The sequence below is a fragment of the Melanaphis sacchari genome, unplaced genomic scaffold (assembly GCF_002803265.2).
Source record: "Melanaphis sacchari strain LSU unplaced genomic scaffold, SCAv2.0 Contig23_pilon_pilon, whole genome shotgun sequence".
Taxonomy (NCBI): domain Eukaryota; kingdom Metazoa; phylum Arthropoda; class Insecta; order Hemiptera; family Aphididae; genus Melanaphis; species Melanaphis sacchari.
In genome coordinates, this window is record NW_020271114.1 from 2,766,268 (window position 1) to 2,782,730 (window position 16,463).

Here is a 16,463-nt window from a genome sequence, read left to right on the forward strand (position 1 = left end):
TTCAGTTAAAATAAATATTAATTATTTATGAAAAATGTGATGTTATTTATGTTGTTATGTATTGTTTTACGATATAAGTAATTTAGACAGTCATTTTATTTTTATAAATTGGTTCGACACGATTCCAAAATTCTGGATAGTACTTTTTCACGTAATTCAAAATTCTTCGAATATTGCTTGTCTCTGTTGAGGTACAGCGTTCGCAGTCCCTGTTTATTTCTTCGGGTATACTAGCTAGAAAATAAAATAAAATTTTAAGTATGTAATATTATTAATTAGATACTTATGATAGTACTTAAAACGAAAACAAATAAGGGTTGATTTTAAAAAGGTAAAATTCGCAAAGACATATTAAAAAAGATTTTTTTTAATGGATACTGCTCTATAGTTTTCGTTGAGTGGGTCACTGTCAGATGGATATTTTAAATTTTTATTCAAAAATATATTTGTACACGAAAAACAATTCTGAGCAAAGACGATCTATTAGTCTATACCACTAGGTATATTTCATTTTATGTGGTTTGATTTTGCTATAAGGTAAAGTCATTTAATTATTACTACTATAGTAATATAGTATAGCTTAAATTCATTTTTGTAGAAAACATTACATGTGAAAATATCATTGTGCGATTAAAATATGAAAACTAAAAATGTTTTTAAATTATAAGAAAATAATTACCATCATTATTCATTGTTAAAATATGTAATTTCGTCCAAATTTGAACTTGAATGTTTATAAAAATTAATTATGAATATGTACTTTATATATTTTTACATATCTATACGAAAAACTTATGCGAAATCTAGTAATAAATTGTTAAATTGTTTAACTAATCGAAATTTTTATTGACATTTATAGAAATAAAATTAAAAACAAATTTCAAATTTCAAATGACTAGAAATAATATAAAAGAGTCACAATATTTCTATATATATACGATGATAATATAAATATTTTGTGAAAATGCTAGACATTTGTCGTCATAATTAAGTATCTATTTTAATTACACAGAATATTATAACAGAATATGATAACAGAATTTTTTTTTAACTAATGAAAGATAATTTTTTACCTGAACTTTTAAAAAAGAAAATTATTTATTGACTTCTATAACTTATATACTATATTATAAATATAATTTATATATTTAAAAAATGCAATTAATTGACTAATAGCTTCTAAAAATCCTTATTTTAATGTGGATTTAAATGTATTTTATTTATCAACCTTATAAGTAGAATTAACTAATTTAATTAACACGAACTTATTTCACTCAATTTAAAGGTTGTTAATAATAATAATACATTGTAATTTACTTTTATATAACCTTTTTATTAAATATAAATATTTCTATATTTTAAATTTTAAACAACTACATTTTTAAAGTATTTTATTATTTTTTTTTCTTTTACTAAATATTAAATAAGTATACTAATAAGTTTATGTTTAATTTCATTGGTCTTTAGAACTTTTAATGATAGATCTTTGAAAATTAGATTTATTCAATAATAATTGTACAAAAATAATTATTTTAGATCGAATTTTTTAGGCACTAACTTTTTTTTTATCAGTCTAATATAAAGCTATGTTAGCTAAATAAATTTGAATTATATGTTCCAAGCAAATATACAACGTACAATATAATATTCAAAATTAATATTTATAGTTTTAATATTTTTCTTCGTGTTTTATTTTATTTAAAAACTTTTTGTAAAATTATTTATGAAGCTCTTACTAGTTTATTAAGTCCGAAGAATTCAATGGAAATAATTTTTAAGGAGTTAAATATAGGCAAATATAATTATTTTAATATTAAAGAATTTAAATTTTAGATTCTGTATAAAGCGACGAGTATATTAAAACTACAATGATTATGTAAATTTATTTATTTTTTGATATTTGTTATCACGTTTTGAGCAGTAAAATTTTTTAAATTGACGATTATGTGTATTAAAATATACAAAAAAATAATACAAGGTTTCTAGTATCTAAAATTTTTTGAAAATATGTTAAAAATTACTATCAAAAATATATTAACTCAATTTTTACTCTTTCAAGTTTAAATTTTTTACAATATTTATCAAAATTTATGAAAATTTGAAATTTATTTTGTAGTTAACATTATTCATTTTAAACACCTAAACTCTGAAAATGTAATATGAAATTCCTTATTAGTTTTTTAATGTTAGAAATTTAAAAAAAAAATAGTATACGTAAAGCCACATAATCATTTTTATGAGGGATTAAAGGTTCCTAATCTTATAATAACAATTTATCCCAAAATTAGAAACTTATAAAAAAATTGAAACACTCCATTACTTTTGTTTGTTTGTTTATAGTTTTATTTATTCAATCTGTTACAACTATTAGAACAATAAGAATAATTGATGATATAACTAAATAAAAAAGATTGGAAAAAAAAAATAAATTAAGACAGAATTGACGGCTGTAAAGTCCATTATTTTTAATTATTACTTTAATTATATTAAGTTACTTTAATTTTTTATACACAATTAAATTTTCAGAATATTGGACTAATCTTAATTTTCTCTTGAAATCGAAGACTTATAATAAGTAGTTAGTATCCTGTTATAACACTTTGCAGTAAATTCTCGAGTATCTGCATATAATCTAATCTACTTTACGTATTACCGTGGTTTTTTGAAACTTTAAGAATTATATATACATTACAAGTATATAATATAAGAAATCAATAGAAAAAAAGAGAAAATTTCAAGTTTTAAAACTTACCCTAGAAAGCTGTGTTGCAATGCAATATTTTATCTTACCCAAGGGTCTTAAAATTAAACCTAATCTTGAGATACTTTTTTTTGTTAACAATTTTTCTCTCAACGTGGGAATTTGCTTAACTGTGGTTGCCACGCCACCTTACCTATTTCGCTGATAATCGAGAGTTAACAGTAATTAAATTATAAGTGACTACCTGTACATTAAGTATACTTTATTTTACACTAGTGTAAACGTCATACCTTTGAGCCTCAATCCGACTGCATCACACGGATCCTCATTTATGACGCAATAGAATTGTTTCATAGCGTATTTCTCGTCCAAAAGTTTAAGTATGTCGAAAGTGGTGATGAAATCTGGTTTATTTTCTACATCATTTTTATCATCATTTTCACTATCAGATTTTTCTTGTCCAAAAAAATTTGAGAAATTAAAAAAAAAACTTTCGTCGCTTTCGACACTATTTCCGTCATAGTCGGCGTCCCTCTTAACCAGATGATTTTCTATGCCCAGTCTGTCATCAGAGTAATTGCTCTCGATTAATGCGGCGTTTGTCACCATAACCGTGGTCACGGTCATTAAGATCAATGAGTTCAAGCAAAACGCTGACATGTTTGATGTGGCGCGTCTCTGCTGATGGAGCTGACTTATTGGCAAATATTGTTGTATTATAATACATGTATACTATTTATATTAAATGTGTGTGAATTGTGTACTATTTTTCCACAATACTAATAATAATCCATATCTGTCAAAAACCAACACAGAAAATTCAGTTATTATAATTATTATAAAGTGAGGAAAATAAAGTCATTAACATTTTTAAGTATACTTTAGTGACTACAGCAGTTTAAAGTAGCTGAACTAACAAAAAACTATGGTTCATAATATTGGTTATACTGTACAACTGTATGTATATGGTATATGTAATAAAATGTATAATTTTATGTTAATTTTTGAGTAGCATTTATTTTTTCATTTTCTAAATATTTCTTTTTTTAGAACCAAACAAATAATTCAAGATAATTACTCTTTTTTTTTTTATGGGCAATTTAATCAAATATTACTTTGTTAGCTAGGCTATTACATATAGTGTTTAAATGTATGAATATAACTGGAATAACAGATCATTTTTTTATAATATGGAAATATTATAAAATACAAACATTTCATTTGATGAATTAATTTTAAAAATGAATATTTTGATTATTATGTGTATAGAAATGTAATTTAATTCTCATGATAATAAATAAATCATTAACCGAATAAATATTAATGGCGAACCGATCTTAATTGAAAGGATAGAGTCATTAGAACCATCTTAACATAACTGTGTTTAACCAACGTACGTTTGTATAATATACATAATGATCTTTACATTCTAATAATAAATTAACTTTATTTTTTAAATTATTAAAACAAAATTTACAATTATAAAAATTCTCACAAACAACGCATAGAAAGAACTATTACAAGGATTGCAGCAATGCAACATAATAATATATAGGTCTTAAAAATATTGACTTGATATTTTCAAATAATAATTATTGCAACTATAAAGCAATGTTTTATACTAAAAAAAAAAACAAAAAAAAAATAGAAAAATAAAATAATATTGATGTAGAATATTGTTATATTACTTTAATTGTATTTAATGAATAAAAATGCTTAAAATTACAAATAATTGCATTGAAATATTTTTTTTAATTCAATCACACTTACAAACAACAAATATACGTAAAGCTTACAACGAAAAAACGAAAATCAGATTTTTTAAGAAATCAAAACATGTTAATATAAAAATAATTTAGTAATATTGATCACTACGATGCATATTATGATGTGATATTTGAAAAATAGTGTATTATCAATGCAATTTAATTTCAATAATTATAATATAATTATTAAATTTCTGTTCTTCGAATTTATAGCTTAATAATTATTAATCATAAAGAGTATTAATTTTTTTTTAAATTACTAAATCGTTTCAGATGAATCTGTATTACTGCACAATCGAACGTTTGTATTAACTAAAAAACAGATTAACAACAAATTGTACTTTTACTATTTAAATAACAAGATATTCTATATATTTAAGTAGATAATTATATGTATAATACGATAAGTACCTAACTTATATAAATTACCACAACATTTTGAATGAGTTGTCACTATTATTACTTCAGTGTTTTTATATTATTTTATATAATTTGGCTGATATTTAATAAGCTAACAATCAAGACATTTTTATAAACTAAGGTTAAATTAAACTTTTTTTTTAATTCGTTTAATACTATTTCTAATCATGATAATTGTTTGTTAGTTAATGATATTGGCTTATTTAAGATAACAACTATAAGCATTGGTAAAAAAAAGTATGTGTGATTAAAATATTTAGTTCAATTTTTTGTCTCCAAAGAATAGTATAAAGGTATTAGTGAATTTTCTTCAATGTTCCTAGTTGACTATAAATATTGATACCAGAATATTTGTAATGTTGGTTTACCAACAATGTTGGTATTAAAGATTATACTAAATAACAATACGACATAATATTATGTAAATGAAATATTACATTTTCACAAGTAATTCTAGTATAACTAAAATCAAATTTTATTTTTATTAATGCATATACGATAATATGTTTATTAATACATTGACAATTATTAATATGTATACTACGTCTACTCTTAAATATATGTTGTTTTACTTACAAAATTAGAAGAAGAAAAATTGAACGTTGCTTGTCATGTTATGTACAATGAACTGGCGCATATGTACGGTTAGAAATCATAATGAAAGACAAAATAATTATTTTATAGATAAGAGTTAATTATTTAATTTAGTTGACGCATAAAAATAATAATGTATGTCCATTGTCCATGTATACGCTTTAGAATAATTGATTGATTTAGAATAACAATGCTGTGGCTATTGTGAAATTGTAAATAATGTGCATGTGCTATTTTAAAATATAAAAAGCAATGGGAATGCATGAAAAATAATAATGCTAATAATTGATATACTTGCAGCAATAGCAGTTTGACACTTATATAATATGTAGCTATTAAAATCAAATTAATGTTATTTTTTTATTAAATTTTTTTTTTTAATTTCTGTTAGAATACATTTAACATTTTATTTAATTAATAGAATATACTCATGAATTTTGTAGAATTGTTTGTATCGTATTTTGCAATGAAACAAAAAGTTATTAATATAATTTAATTTATAGTATTAAAAACGACGATTATAAACTGCGCCCAAAATACAGATAAACCCAAAATTACATATGTAAATTATACCCGAGTTTTATCAAGTGTAAAAAGGTGACGTGTAAACTGCGCCCAGTAAAATTTTAAAAATTAATAGCTATATTTTTGCAAAATTATTTTTAATGTATACTTAATTCATTACAACCATATAATATAAATAATTAAAATTAAAAAAAAAAAAAATACGATTTTAAAAAGTAAAATAACTAAAAATATTACAAATAATAATACATCGTTGTTACATATAAATTAATTTGAGTTTGACCACTATCATATTGATTAAATAAACTCTGTAACTTTTTACGTTTTTTTTTTTTTTTTGTTTATTTTAGAATGCAATAGTTATCTGATAAAGTGTTGGTATTTCTAGATGAAAATTAAATTTCTGTGATTTGATTGAAAAAGTGCACTATCATAGAGACTTTAATAAGTCAAAAGTTTTGTATATTTTACAAACAGGGTACAGCTTAAGTTGTCGGGCGCAGTTTAGGTACATTACATATTTTTAATATAGATAAAAATTCGAGCGCAGTTTACATCATACCTACCTTTTTAACATAGATAACATTTCGGGCAAAGTTTACAAATGCGCATTAAAAAAACAAAATTATCTGTACATCTAAAATTGTTAATATTAATAAATGTAAATTTTGTGAACGTAGAGCCATTTTAAAGTTATGAAACTATATGAGGCTCGAGGGTCTGATACTCTGATGTTATTATAAGAATTATATTTGACAGACGAAAGTGTATATATTTTATAATAAATGTATCAAACATCAAAAATACAAGAGTATACAATAAGTAGTGGGTGTTATATACTTATATAAACCTAAATGACGCGGGCAGTGGAATCCTTTATGGACGAACATCAACTAAGCTATGACGTTGATATAGTATTATAGTTATCGCTGATGTAAATGGTTAATCAAGTATTTATAACACTGTCAAAAATTAGTAAAAGTTAGGTAATTTACACAATCGATTATCTGATATTACTTTCAAAAATTTAAAATTTAAATTATTTATGTAGATAATAGGTAGGATGCAACCATGCAACTTGTGTAAAAAACAAAATAAACTAATAACAGTAATAACCTAGGTAGTTATTAATTACTTCCAAACTTAGTCAGTTTGACTATTACTAGGTATTATAATAAAATTCTAACAACATACCACAATAACTTTTATTAAAATAATTAAGTATCTAGTACTATATATTGTTTATGAATTTATGAATTATTGTTTATTATTAAGAAGTACCTACTAAATACCTAGGTATCTAAAAAATTTAGATAAAAAATAGTTATTAATTGTGTCGTAGAATAAAATCTGTAGTTATAATTGCTATTAATAAGATTATTATGAATATGATGATTATAGATTGTTGTCCATATTGACTGTGTAAAATATATATACTTATATACGATATACATATACGTAGATAGATTTATAAGTTTAGAAAAACCTGTGAGTTAGTTTATTTTAAAGGTAGCCTCTGTTTAGAAAGTTTTACAGCGCGATCATTTTTTAAATTTTTATTTTACATAATATATTTATAAAAATAATAGGTATATATAATATATATGACTATATATAAGTATATAACTATGTCTTAATAGAATATTATAAGTAACATTTATAACGTTAGAAATTACACCATACACTTACAGAACGTAATCTACGTAACATACAGACATACAGTGCTAATATAGATATTAGCCTCCTCTGGTCGGTGTTATATTTTACAACGATAGCACCACCACACTAAATGAGCACCCTCTCTTCGCTTCACCGTCGACGCATACTGTTTGACACACTTGATTATATAAATATACTAGTGCGTAAATAGAACACTGGCCAATTAATAAAATCAATTTTTTTCATTCGATCCTATCACTTTGTGAATAACGTGTTTCTTCAACTCCGTTTCCATCGTTCACACCTGTGGAATTGCTGTCTTCGGATGACCAGTTCTGTGTTTAAAATATTTCTCCCGCTTTTAACCCGTGTAAGGCTCCTTGATTACGAGTAGTACCGCTCATTAACCGGTGCGTTCATAGATCTCTGCGAACCGGGTCATCGAAATGAAGCGTAAATGTACCAAGTATACCTCAGTTATAATTATGAATAAATATATATTTATTTTACCGTGGCCAGTATTCTGTTATATTACTCTCTCTTGCATTTTAAGCATTTTTTTTCTTTATAATGATCGTGTGTATGAGGCAGTCCGAGACGTACCGCAGCCACAAGAAACGACTTTATTAATTCTGGCTTAAGAGGACGTCGTACCCACATATGTTATCTCCGTCTTACAAATGCGTAACATAGCAAATATTACGTTCAGAAGATCACGGTTAACTCCTTTAAATTGAAAATTAGAGTGAATTGACCTCTTTTGAAGTTTAAAAGTGAGATTATTATCTAGGGCATCTCATAGGCTTTTTATTATATTTTAATTTTAAAGCGAGTTATGTGTGTTTTAAGACGTGCAAGCAATTTACAATTTTAAAATACTCATAACTTGCTTTAAAATTAAAATATAATAAAAAGCCTATGAGATGCCCTAGATAATAATCTCACTTTTAAATTTCAAAAGAAGTCAATTCATTCTAATTTTCAAGCTGAAGGAGCTAAACGTGATCTTTTGAGAGTACCTACTATTTGCCATGTTACGCATTTGTAAGACGGAGACAACATATGCGGGTACGACGTCCTCTTAAGAAATATTATAATTTGTTCTTAGACCATGGTCGGGCACCTGCGGTAGGCTCAATCTACTCGGCCATAATACTCTTTATCATTAATTTTATTTTCAATTGTGGGTGCCGTGTCCGTGTGGATACGGTATAAATGCAAAATTTCTTTTCCAAATATATATACTATACGTCTCGTTTAATATTTCCCTCGTGAAGTTTTTATGCCGTTTTTGTACTCGTGGTTACACTGTTATCACTAAAATGATAATACTACTTACATCTTTTGATAATCCTGAAAAACAAAAAAAAAACTAAAATACGTTTTGTTGCAGACTGCACTGCAGTATAAGCCATAAGCAACGATATTATCTACATTTCTATTATACGAATGATACTACGATACCTAAGTTATAACTTTATAAGTTATAAACTCATAACTAGTTGCGAACGAAAGTTGATACATTTTTTAACTCGAAGAGTCTATTTCAAAGCGTATGCTGTACAACTATCCAAAATCTTACAGTAGAGTTAGTCGTCACTCGTCAGTGACTAGTAAATATTCACCAACAGCGACTAATTAACTGTGTAAGTAAATATTGTTTTTTTGGTTACTAGTTTTAATTGACTGTTAATTTTTAATTAACAGAACAATAGTATAATTTGTATTTATTTTAGTTTAATGTAAAACTGATAATTTAATAATTATATTGTGTTATTAATAAGTACTAATTATTAATTTCAAGTTTTTAAATCTACCAAGTTATTTATTATTTTTATCTTGGTTTATATATATCTCAAATTAAATGATTAAAATATTTAATTTAAATTGTGTATGGCTCAATAGTTAATAAGTTTTCTCTGTGTCAAAACTTTCAAAATAATTAACACTTCTAACTTATTTAGGTAATAATGATTAGATTAAATCCCACAAGAATAGAGCTCAGGATTGAAGATTTAAGCGAATTTGCAGATATCAAAAATCACTATGAAACTATTAAAAAAGCTAAAGAAGAAAAACAAAAAAATCTTTATGGTCCTCTTTTAAACAGTAACATAAAAACCAAACAAGAAGTTGTACAAGAAAGAATAGGATTTATCCCAAGGCCCAGACATTCATCGCAATGAAGGACATTATTCTACTGTCTAGTTTTTTGTTATTTTAAGTATATGTATTTATTTCTTTTAAACATTTAATATAAAATTTATTAAATAATTATAACTATTAATTATGTTATACTGTTTATTTTATCCTTACCTCATCTAATTTAGACTCGTAAATAATATCAAAAGTAGAAACTAATTTTGTAAAATAAAATGTACAAAACTTTAAAAATATATTACAATATTGTTAAAATCTAAAAGATGAAATAATTAAGTTAAATAATGAATTTCTTAAAATTATTTTTTCTTGTAATAAGTTTTATATCAAATTTGATTTAAATTTCTTTAAATTTATATTATGTGTATGATATTTAAAACACAAAAAATACAGAAAAAAACTTAATTATGTGAGTGTAAAAATCTAAACTATAAAAACAATTGCGAAACCTTTTTATATTTTTTAAATAATGTGTATTAAGTTGGTGTAATTGAATGTACCATTTTAATATTTCATTAAAAAAACCAAAAATTAAAAATGTATTTATTATTAAACAAGGCATTTTAAATTTAATTTTTACAACAAAACTGAACCTATAGTCTCGAATACTAATTAGTAATTATATTAATGCCAGACAAAAACAAATTGCCATCAGACAATTGACAATAACTGACTGAAATTGACATATTTCTTATCACTGGCTTCAAATTTTTCACAATGCATTAATAATTATTGGGAAGACACACAATAGATATATTTAATCATTTAATCATTTAAATCCTTTTTTTTTAAATTTAAGAAAAATTTAATAGATATTGAATATTGTATAGTATGTATAAAAAATTATTCTTTATGGGAACGCATTGTTTTAATTATTTTTTAACAAAATATGTTAAATATGTACTAAAAATAAAAATATAACAAAATATGCATTTAAAAGAAAAATAGAGCTCATATGCAAAATAAAAATGATTGCTTTAAATTTCAAGCACTTAACACATTTCTATGTATATTATAGGGTATGTTTTGAATGGTTATTGAATATATCTATATCCTATGTCTCTAGCCCTAATTATAAGTCAATTATGATATTCAACTACCTAATTCGTGGTTACAAAAACTTATATGTTAACAAATAAAATATTTAAAATAATCTCAAGTCGAATTCAATTTTTTTTGGTAAATGTGTGTTCAGCTACTGATTGTTAAGAAATTCTAATGACTACAATAGTAAATTAGTAATAATTTACGTAATAAAATTCATATTACCTACTGCATTATCTATCTTTATCGGGCTATACTTACTAACTAATTTAATTATTAATAAATAATAGGTAATACGTATAACGTTGCTATAATTGCATAAATAATGCAATGCAGGCATAAGTGAACTATTCAAATAAATACGGTATAAATCATTTTTCATTAATTAGAAAGCTCATTCGTTTTAAATAAAGGCTATAATTCAATGTTACCAATTTTTTACCTACAGCATCTTTGATTAATATATTAAAATAAAAAAATACTGTGAAATATAACACTCAACAATGAGCTCAATTTTATCCACTTTTTATAATCCACAATTAACATAATATTGTACATACAAATTATATAATATAAATTGTTAAATATTGTTTTACCTAAATGTCCTAAATGCATATCGGAAATAATATATAAACGGTAAAATCAATATCGACATAATATTATTCTATAATAAGTATTGGATAAAAGATAATTAACATTCAACAGTAGAGTTGTGACTTGTGGCACAGAAAAACCATTAACGGCATTAACCAGAAAGGACAAAATGAGTTTAACACGAGTTCTTATGGGGTACACAAATTTGCAATACCTGTTGGAATATCAGTGCTAGCGGTAAAAATATATTTCCCATTATTCTATTTTTCTAGTGAAACTGTAATACCGAAAATTTTGCAAACAATTAAAAATGTAAGTTACATTGGAAAATCAGTGTTACTAAACAAAAATAATTTTGCATTTCTGATAAATTAATGGATACACTGATATTTCAACAAATTGAAAAATTTTGAGTGCTCAAAAGCCTCAAAAAGTGTTTTTTTCTCATTTCTACTTTCTAATTATTCTGTAGTTGTGGTAAAATAATGGGTTATTTTTTCATTGTTATAAATTTTCGCGTAACTTTACAGACTACCTACAGCCCATTTCTGATAGACGGTACTACGATAGTGTGAATGTGTGATATGAAAATTAGTTGAACACTGATATTGTACTATTGTAGTACCTACTACCTACATTACAATAGAACCTGACATAATATTGTTTTCGATTTTTCGTACCGTATTACTATTTCCGTATATTAAGTAGTAAGTACGAATTACGTTTTAATTTTAAAGATATTCGATCAATGAGATGTACTTAACACAGCAATATCTATGTCTTATCGTATATGTTTTTGTTATTTTAATGTGCCATAAGTTTTGCAATATGTAATGATTTAGATTTCCGTGATTGCCATAACCAACAACCAAATTGTTGAGAATAATTTTACGTGGCGATACATGTTATTGTCTTGAAAGTAATCCAAATCGCCTTTATTGCTATACTACAATTGGGCTCGCCTCAGAGAACAATTTTCACAATATTGTACTTTATTATTACTTCTCATTTTGTAAGTAATAATATTATTAATTTATATTTTATTTTATTATTTTATAATATCTATTAGAAATGTAAATTTGTATTTTGTCTGCCAACTATACTCTGTTATACCTTGGTATTATGTGAATAAAGAATTTGACATTACTTTCAAATAAACTACTTGTGATTACTGATTAGTCATAAGTAATTAATATTATTATTATTTGTTATTACCTATCTAATAAAATATTTTAAAATCAAACCACCACTATAATACTAAATGCTTATTCTTATAGAAAATTTAATTTAAATAATTTTTTAAACAACTTTTTAGATTACCAAACAAATACTAGATATATTAAGTTCAAATATTAATGAATTTAAAAATTGTAATTTTTAATAAAAGTATAGTTATTTAAAATAAATAAAGAATTATTTTAAATCATAGTAACTTATATCATGTGTAGGGTTAATTATTAAATCTAAATATAAGTTTATATTTTAATACTAGATATTTGTAGATAATAATTTATTTATTTGCAAAAATAACATCCAAAAGGCAGTTTTCCAGTGTCTTATTATTTTTACATTATTGTCTAGCACTCTATGTATGTTTTAATCATAGACATTAGAAGTGCTCGAATTACAAAGAATTTACTTGTTATTATAGAATACAAATAAAATATCAAAGATAACCATAAATTTATTTTAAGTTAATGTATCAAATATTCCAAAGATAAAATTTTATGTTATATACTGAAAGTATTTTAAATTTTAAGTTTCATTTACTTAGATTTACTCTTTGTTAATTAATGTTTAAAATCTGATTTGTTTTTTGTTTGTTTTAAATAGTTTAATAAGAAAAGTTCCATAAAAAAATCAGCAAAACAGATTACAATAACCCGTATTTATTTTTCTAGTGATTATAAAGATTATTGTTTTGGAATTAAAATTAAAATTCAATTTAATTTAATTTAATTTATTTTTTATTTTTAAAAGTTTAAATATACATTTGAACATTATTAGGTAATAAGTCACAAACAATAATTAATATAAAAAAAATCATTTTTGTTTTTGCTAATTTTTTGTTTTTGGCATATTGTACAACTTATTAGGTTATATAATATTACCAAGATTTTAGTGATTATAAAATCCAAGTTATTAGACTATTTGGATTTAAAATGTATAATATGGTATATTTATTATTTAATATAGAATTGTTTTACCGATGTTCTACATTAATTATTAATTATTAATGTCCATAGAAATATGTCTGATACAGACTCCGATTCATCAACAGATAGTGACAATAACAATTCATCTCCTTTTTTCAACCATTATTTGGGTTATCGTCATGGCTTTCATTATGAACCCGATATTGAAATTCCAGACTTCAGAACAGATCATTCTTCGGATAGTGACTTTCATCCTGATTTAAATAATTTTGGTTCTAGATCTAGTGATGTAAGTATTCAAAGTCCTTACCTAATTAATTTAATTTTAATTTTAATTTTATCATTTTAGAGTGATGCATTATTAACCAACTCTGATGAATTAGACCGTTCAGATGATGATTCATCTCGTAGTTCAATACATTCATTGAGATTTAAATTATCCAAACAAAGGCATATTAAAATGAAAAACCATCGTTTAAAGTCCAGTTATTGGTGTCTTCCTAAAGAATTATATAACAGGTTATAAGGTAAATGTCTTGTATTTAGCTAATAAAATAATTTAGATTTTGTTTAGGGAAATTGGCCATTATAACTGCCGCTCTCAGTGGAGTTATAAGTTTTATCAATCAGCTGTTAGTGTGCGAAAACTCAAATTGAGTAGAAAACTAAGAGGCCACCAAGGATGTGTAAATTCACTAGATTTTAATAAAAGTGGTGAAGTTATGGCTAGTGGATCAGATGATTATAGAGTATGTTTATGGAATTGGTCAAATGGAAAGTGCTTACTTAATTACAGTAGTTTGCATACGGGAAATATTTTTCAAGTAAATTAATTTTTTAGTTTATTATATTCTATCATATAAGATTTTAACTCTGTTAATTATTATTTCTATAGACTAAATTTGTCAATACATTTGGAGGTACCCACATTGTATCAAGTGGCCGGGATGGCTTAGTTGTATTATCTGCTATAAATAATTATGATTTTATTTATAGCAAAATAATAGCACGTCATGATACCTCTTGCAATAAAGTTGGTGTACATCCTGGTTCACCATATGTAGTTCTTAGTTGTGGAAATGACGGAATTGTTAAAAATATAGACATTCGTGAATCTCCTATTACTGAAAATGAAAGGATTACCAAGTAAGAAATAAAAATGTTTGATGATTTAAATAGTACCTATATTTTTTTTTTACAAAATAAATAATTAATATATATGCAGTACTAAAATTGTAATATCTTCATTATGTTTATTGGTGAATTACCAACTATTAATTTTTAAATAATCAGATAATATAAATCCTTATTTTAAAAATGTGAAAATAATAAACTTATAAAAAAAAAAAAATTATTAATTTTAAGTATTAAACAAATTTTAATTTTATTTATAAGAAGTATCACTTTAATTTGTTTATTTAAAACTATAAACTTAGTTAATATCTAAAATACTTAAGTTTTTAAAATATTTTACAATATAAATAATAGTCATTGATAATGATAAACAATTACTAACCTGTATTTAAAACTTAATTAAACCCTAATAAAGCTTAGTTAGAAAATGTATTAAATATAATTTATATGTCTATTATTCTATTGATTAGTATACTACATGTCAAAAATGTGCACGGTACTTCTATGCATCTATATTGTATTGACATTAATCCTATGAAACCATATGAGTTTATTGTAAATGGTGATGATGAATATGTAAGAATGTATGATAAAAGAAAAATAAGTGTGGATCCAGTTAAACAATTCCGTCGTGAAATAAAAAATAATAAAACAGAAAAAGTAAATAGATTTACTGAACATATTTGAATTAAACTTATTAGTATTTTAAAAATTTTGAAATAATATTTTACAGAAACGTTATAGTATTATTAATGAAACTGAAGACAGTGCTATTAATGGTACTGATAATAGTGATGATAGCAGTGATAATGGTGCTGTTCATGTTGCTGACATTGGTGCTAGTGCTAGCATAAATGTTGATTCTGACTATGATGAGGATGATATTTCAAGTTTTGCATCGTCTTCTTTACAATATTTATCATATATTACATCTGCTGTGTATAGTTATTGTGGAACTGAAATTTTAGCATCTTACAGTGAAGATGATATTTATTTATTTGATGCTAATGGTCGTTCGAATTCTGTTTTACACAATTATAGTGGCCATTTAAATAGGATGACAAGTATTTAATTTATTTTAATAAAAAAATATATATATTAATAGTTGCTTCACAAAGTGATAATTTTTATTAATCAAGTTTTTACTTTAACGTTCTCTTATTACTAGCTATTTCCCTTTATAATTTTAGTAAATGTTTTGATATTTGTTTCAGTAAATATTAATTATACATAAATTACTAAAATATAATTTATTTTGGATCTAGTTAAAGGTGTCAATTTTTATGGACCAAGAAGTGATTATGTAATATCTGGATCAGATAGTGGATATATTTATATATGGAATAAAGAAACAGAAGCTATAGTTCAAAGAAAACATGCTGATAAAAGTGGAAGTGTAAGATTGATGTTTTTACTCTGAAAATGATATTCCTTATAATATTTTTTGTTATTAGGTTAATGTATTAGAAGCACATCCACATATACCAACCTTAGCAACTAGTGGTCTGGATAAAACTATTAAAATATGGGAACCTTTAAATGTATCTCAACGACTGAAAAAAAAAAAATCTCAGAAAATAGTAAATTAGTATTATGATGTAATATTAAACATTTTAATATATATTTCATTATTATTTAATACTTAAAAATCTTACATTTTAGTTATTATAAATTGAATTTACTGAGGTTTATTCAAATAAACTTCTAATG

The 16,463-nt window shown here is 24.0% G+C and overlaps 2 protein-coding genes and 1 long non-coding RNA gene across 5 annotated transcripts; 2 read left to right on the forward strand and 1 right to left on the reverse strand.

Annotated features, from left to right (window-relative positions):
• Nucleotides 1-40: 40 nt before the first annotated feature.
• Nucleotides 41-5,538, reverse strand: LOC112594822. 2 transcript variants are annotated; one of them, XM_025339837.1, is made up of 3 exons: nucleotides 5,464-5,538; nucleotides 2,992-3,497; nucleotides 41-234 (listed from the first exon to the last, which is right to left on the reverse strand). In XM_025339837.1, the coding sequence occupies exons 2-3, from the start codon at nucleotides 3,359-3,361 to the stop codon at nucleotides 83-85; spliced, it is 522 nt and encodes a 173-aa protein (XP_025195622.1). In that variant the 5' UTR covers nucleotides 3,362-3,497; nucleotides 5,464-5,538; the 3' UTR covers nucleotides 41-82. The 2 variants fall into 2 exon arrangements, with proteins under 2 accessions (XP_025195622.1, XP_025195623.1); XM_025339838.1 differs by lacking the exon at nucleotides 5,464-5,538 and adding an exon at nucleotides 4,472-4,490.
• Nucleotides 5,539-8,116: 2,578 nt separating this feature from the next.
• Nucleotides 8,117-9,939, forward strand: LOC112594693. Of its 2 annotated transcripts, XR_003114666.1 has the most exons (3): nucleotides 8,117-8,131; nucleotides 9,059-9,311; nucleotides 9,630-9,939. It is a non-coding gene; the product is annotated as an uncharacterized LOC112594693 (long non-coding RNA). The 2 variants fall into 2 exon arrangements; XR_003114665.1 differs by lacking the exon at nucleotides 8,117-8,131 and having other exon boundaries at nucleotides 9,043-9,311.
• Nucleotides 9,940-11,832: 1,893 nt separating this feature from the next.
• Nucleotides 11,833-16,371, forward strand: LOC112594764 (DDB1- and CUL4-associated factor 8-like). Its single transcript, XM_025339736.1, has 10 exons — nucleotides 11,833-12,170; nucleotides 12,306-12,475; nucleotides 13,710-13,908; nucleotides 13,969-14,138; nucleotides 14,194-14,443; nucleotides 14,515-14,765; nucleotides 15,224-15,413; nucleotides 15,487-15,817; nucleotides 16,019-16,149; nucleotides 16,208-16,371. Exons 3-10 carry the CDS (start codon nucleotides 13,714-13,716, stop codon nucleotides 16,340-16,342), a joined length of 1,653 nt encoding a protein of 550 aa, XP_025195521.1. The 5' UTR covers nucleotides 11,833-12,170; nucleotides 12,306-12,475; nucleotides 13,710-13,713; the 3' UTR covers nucleotides 16,343-16,371.
• The last annotated feature ends 92 nt before the right edge of the window (nucleotides 16,372-16,463 follow it).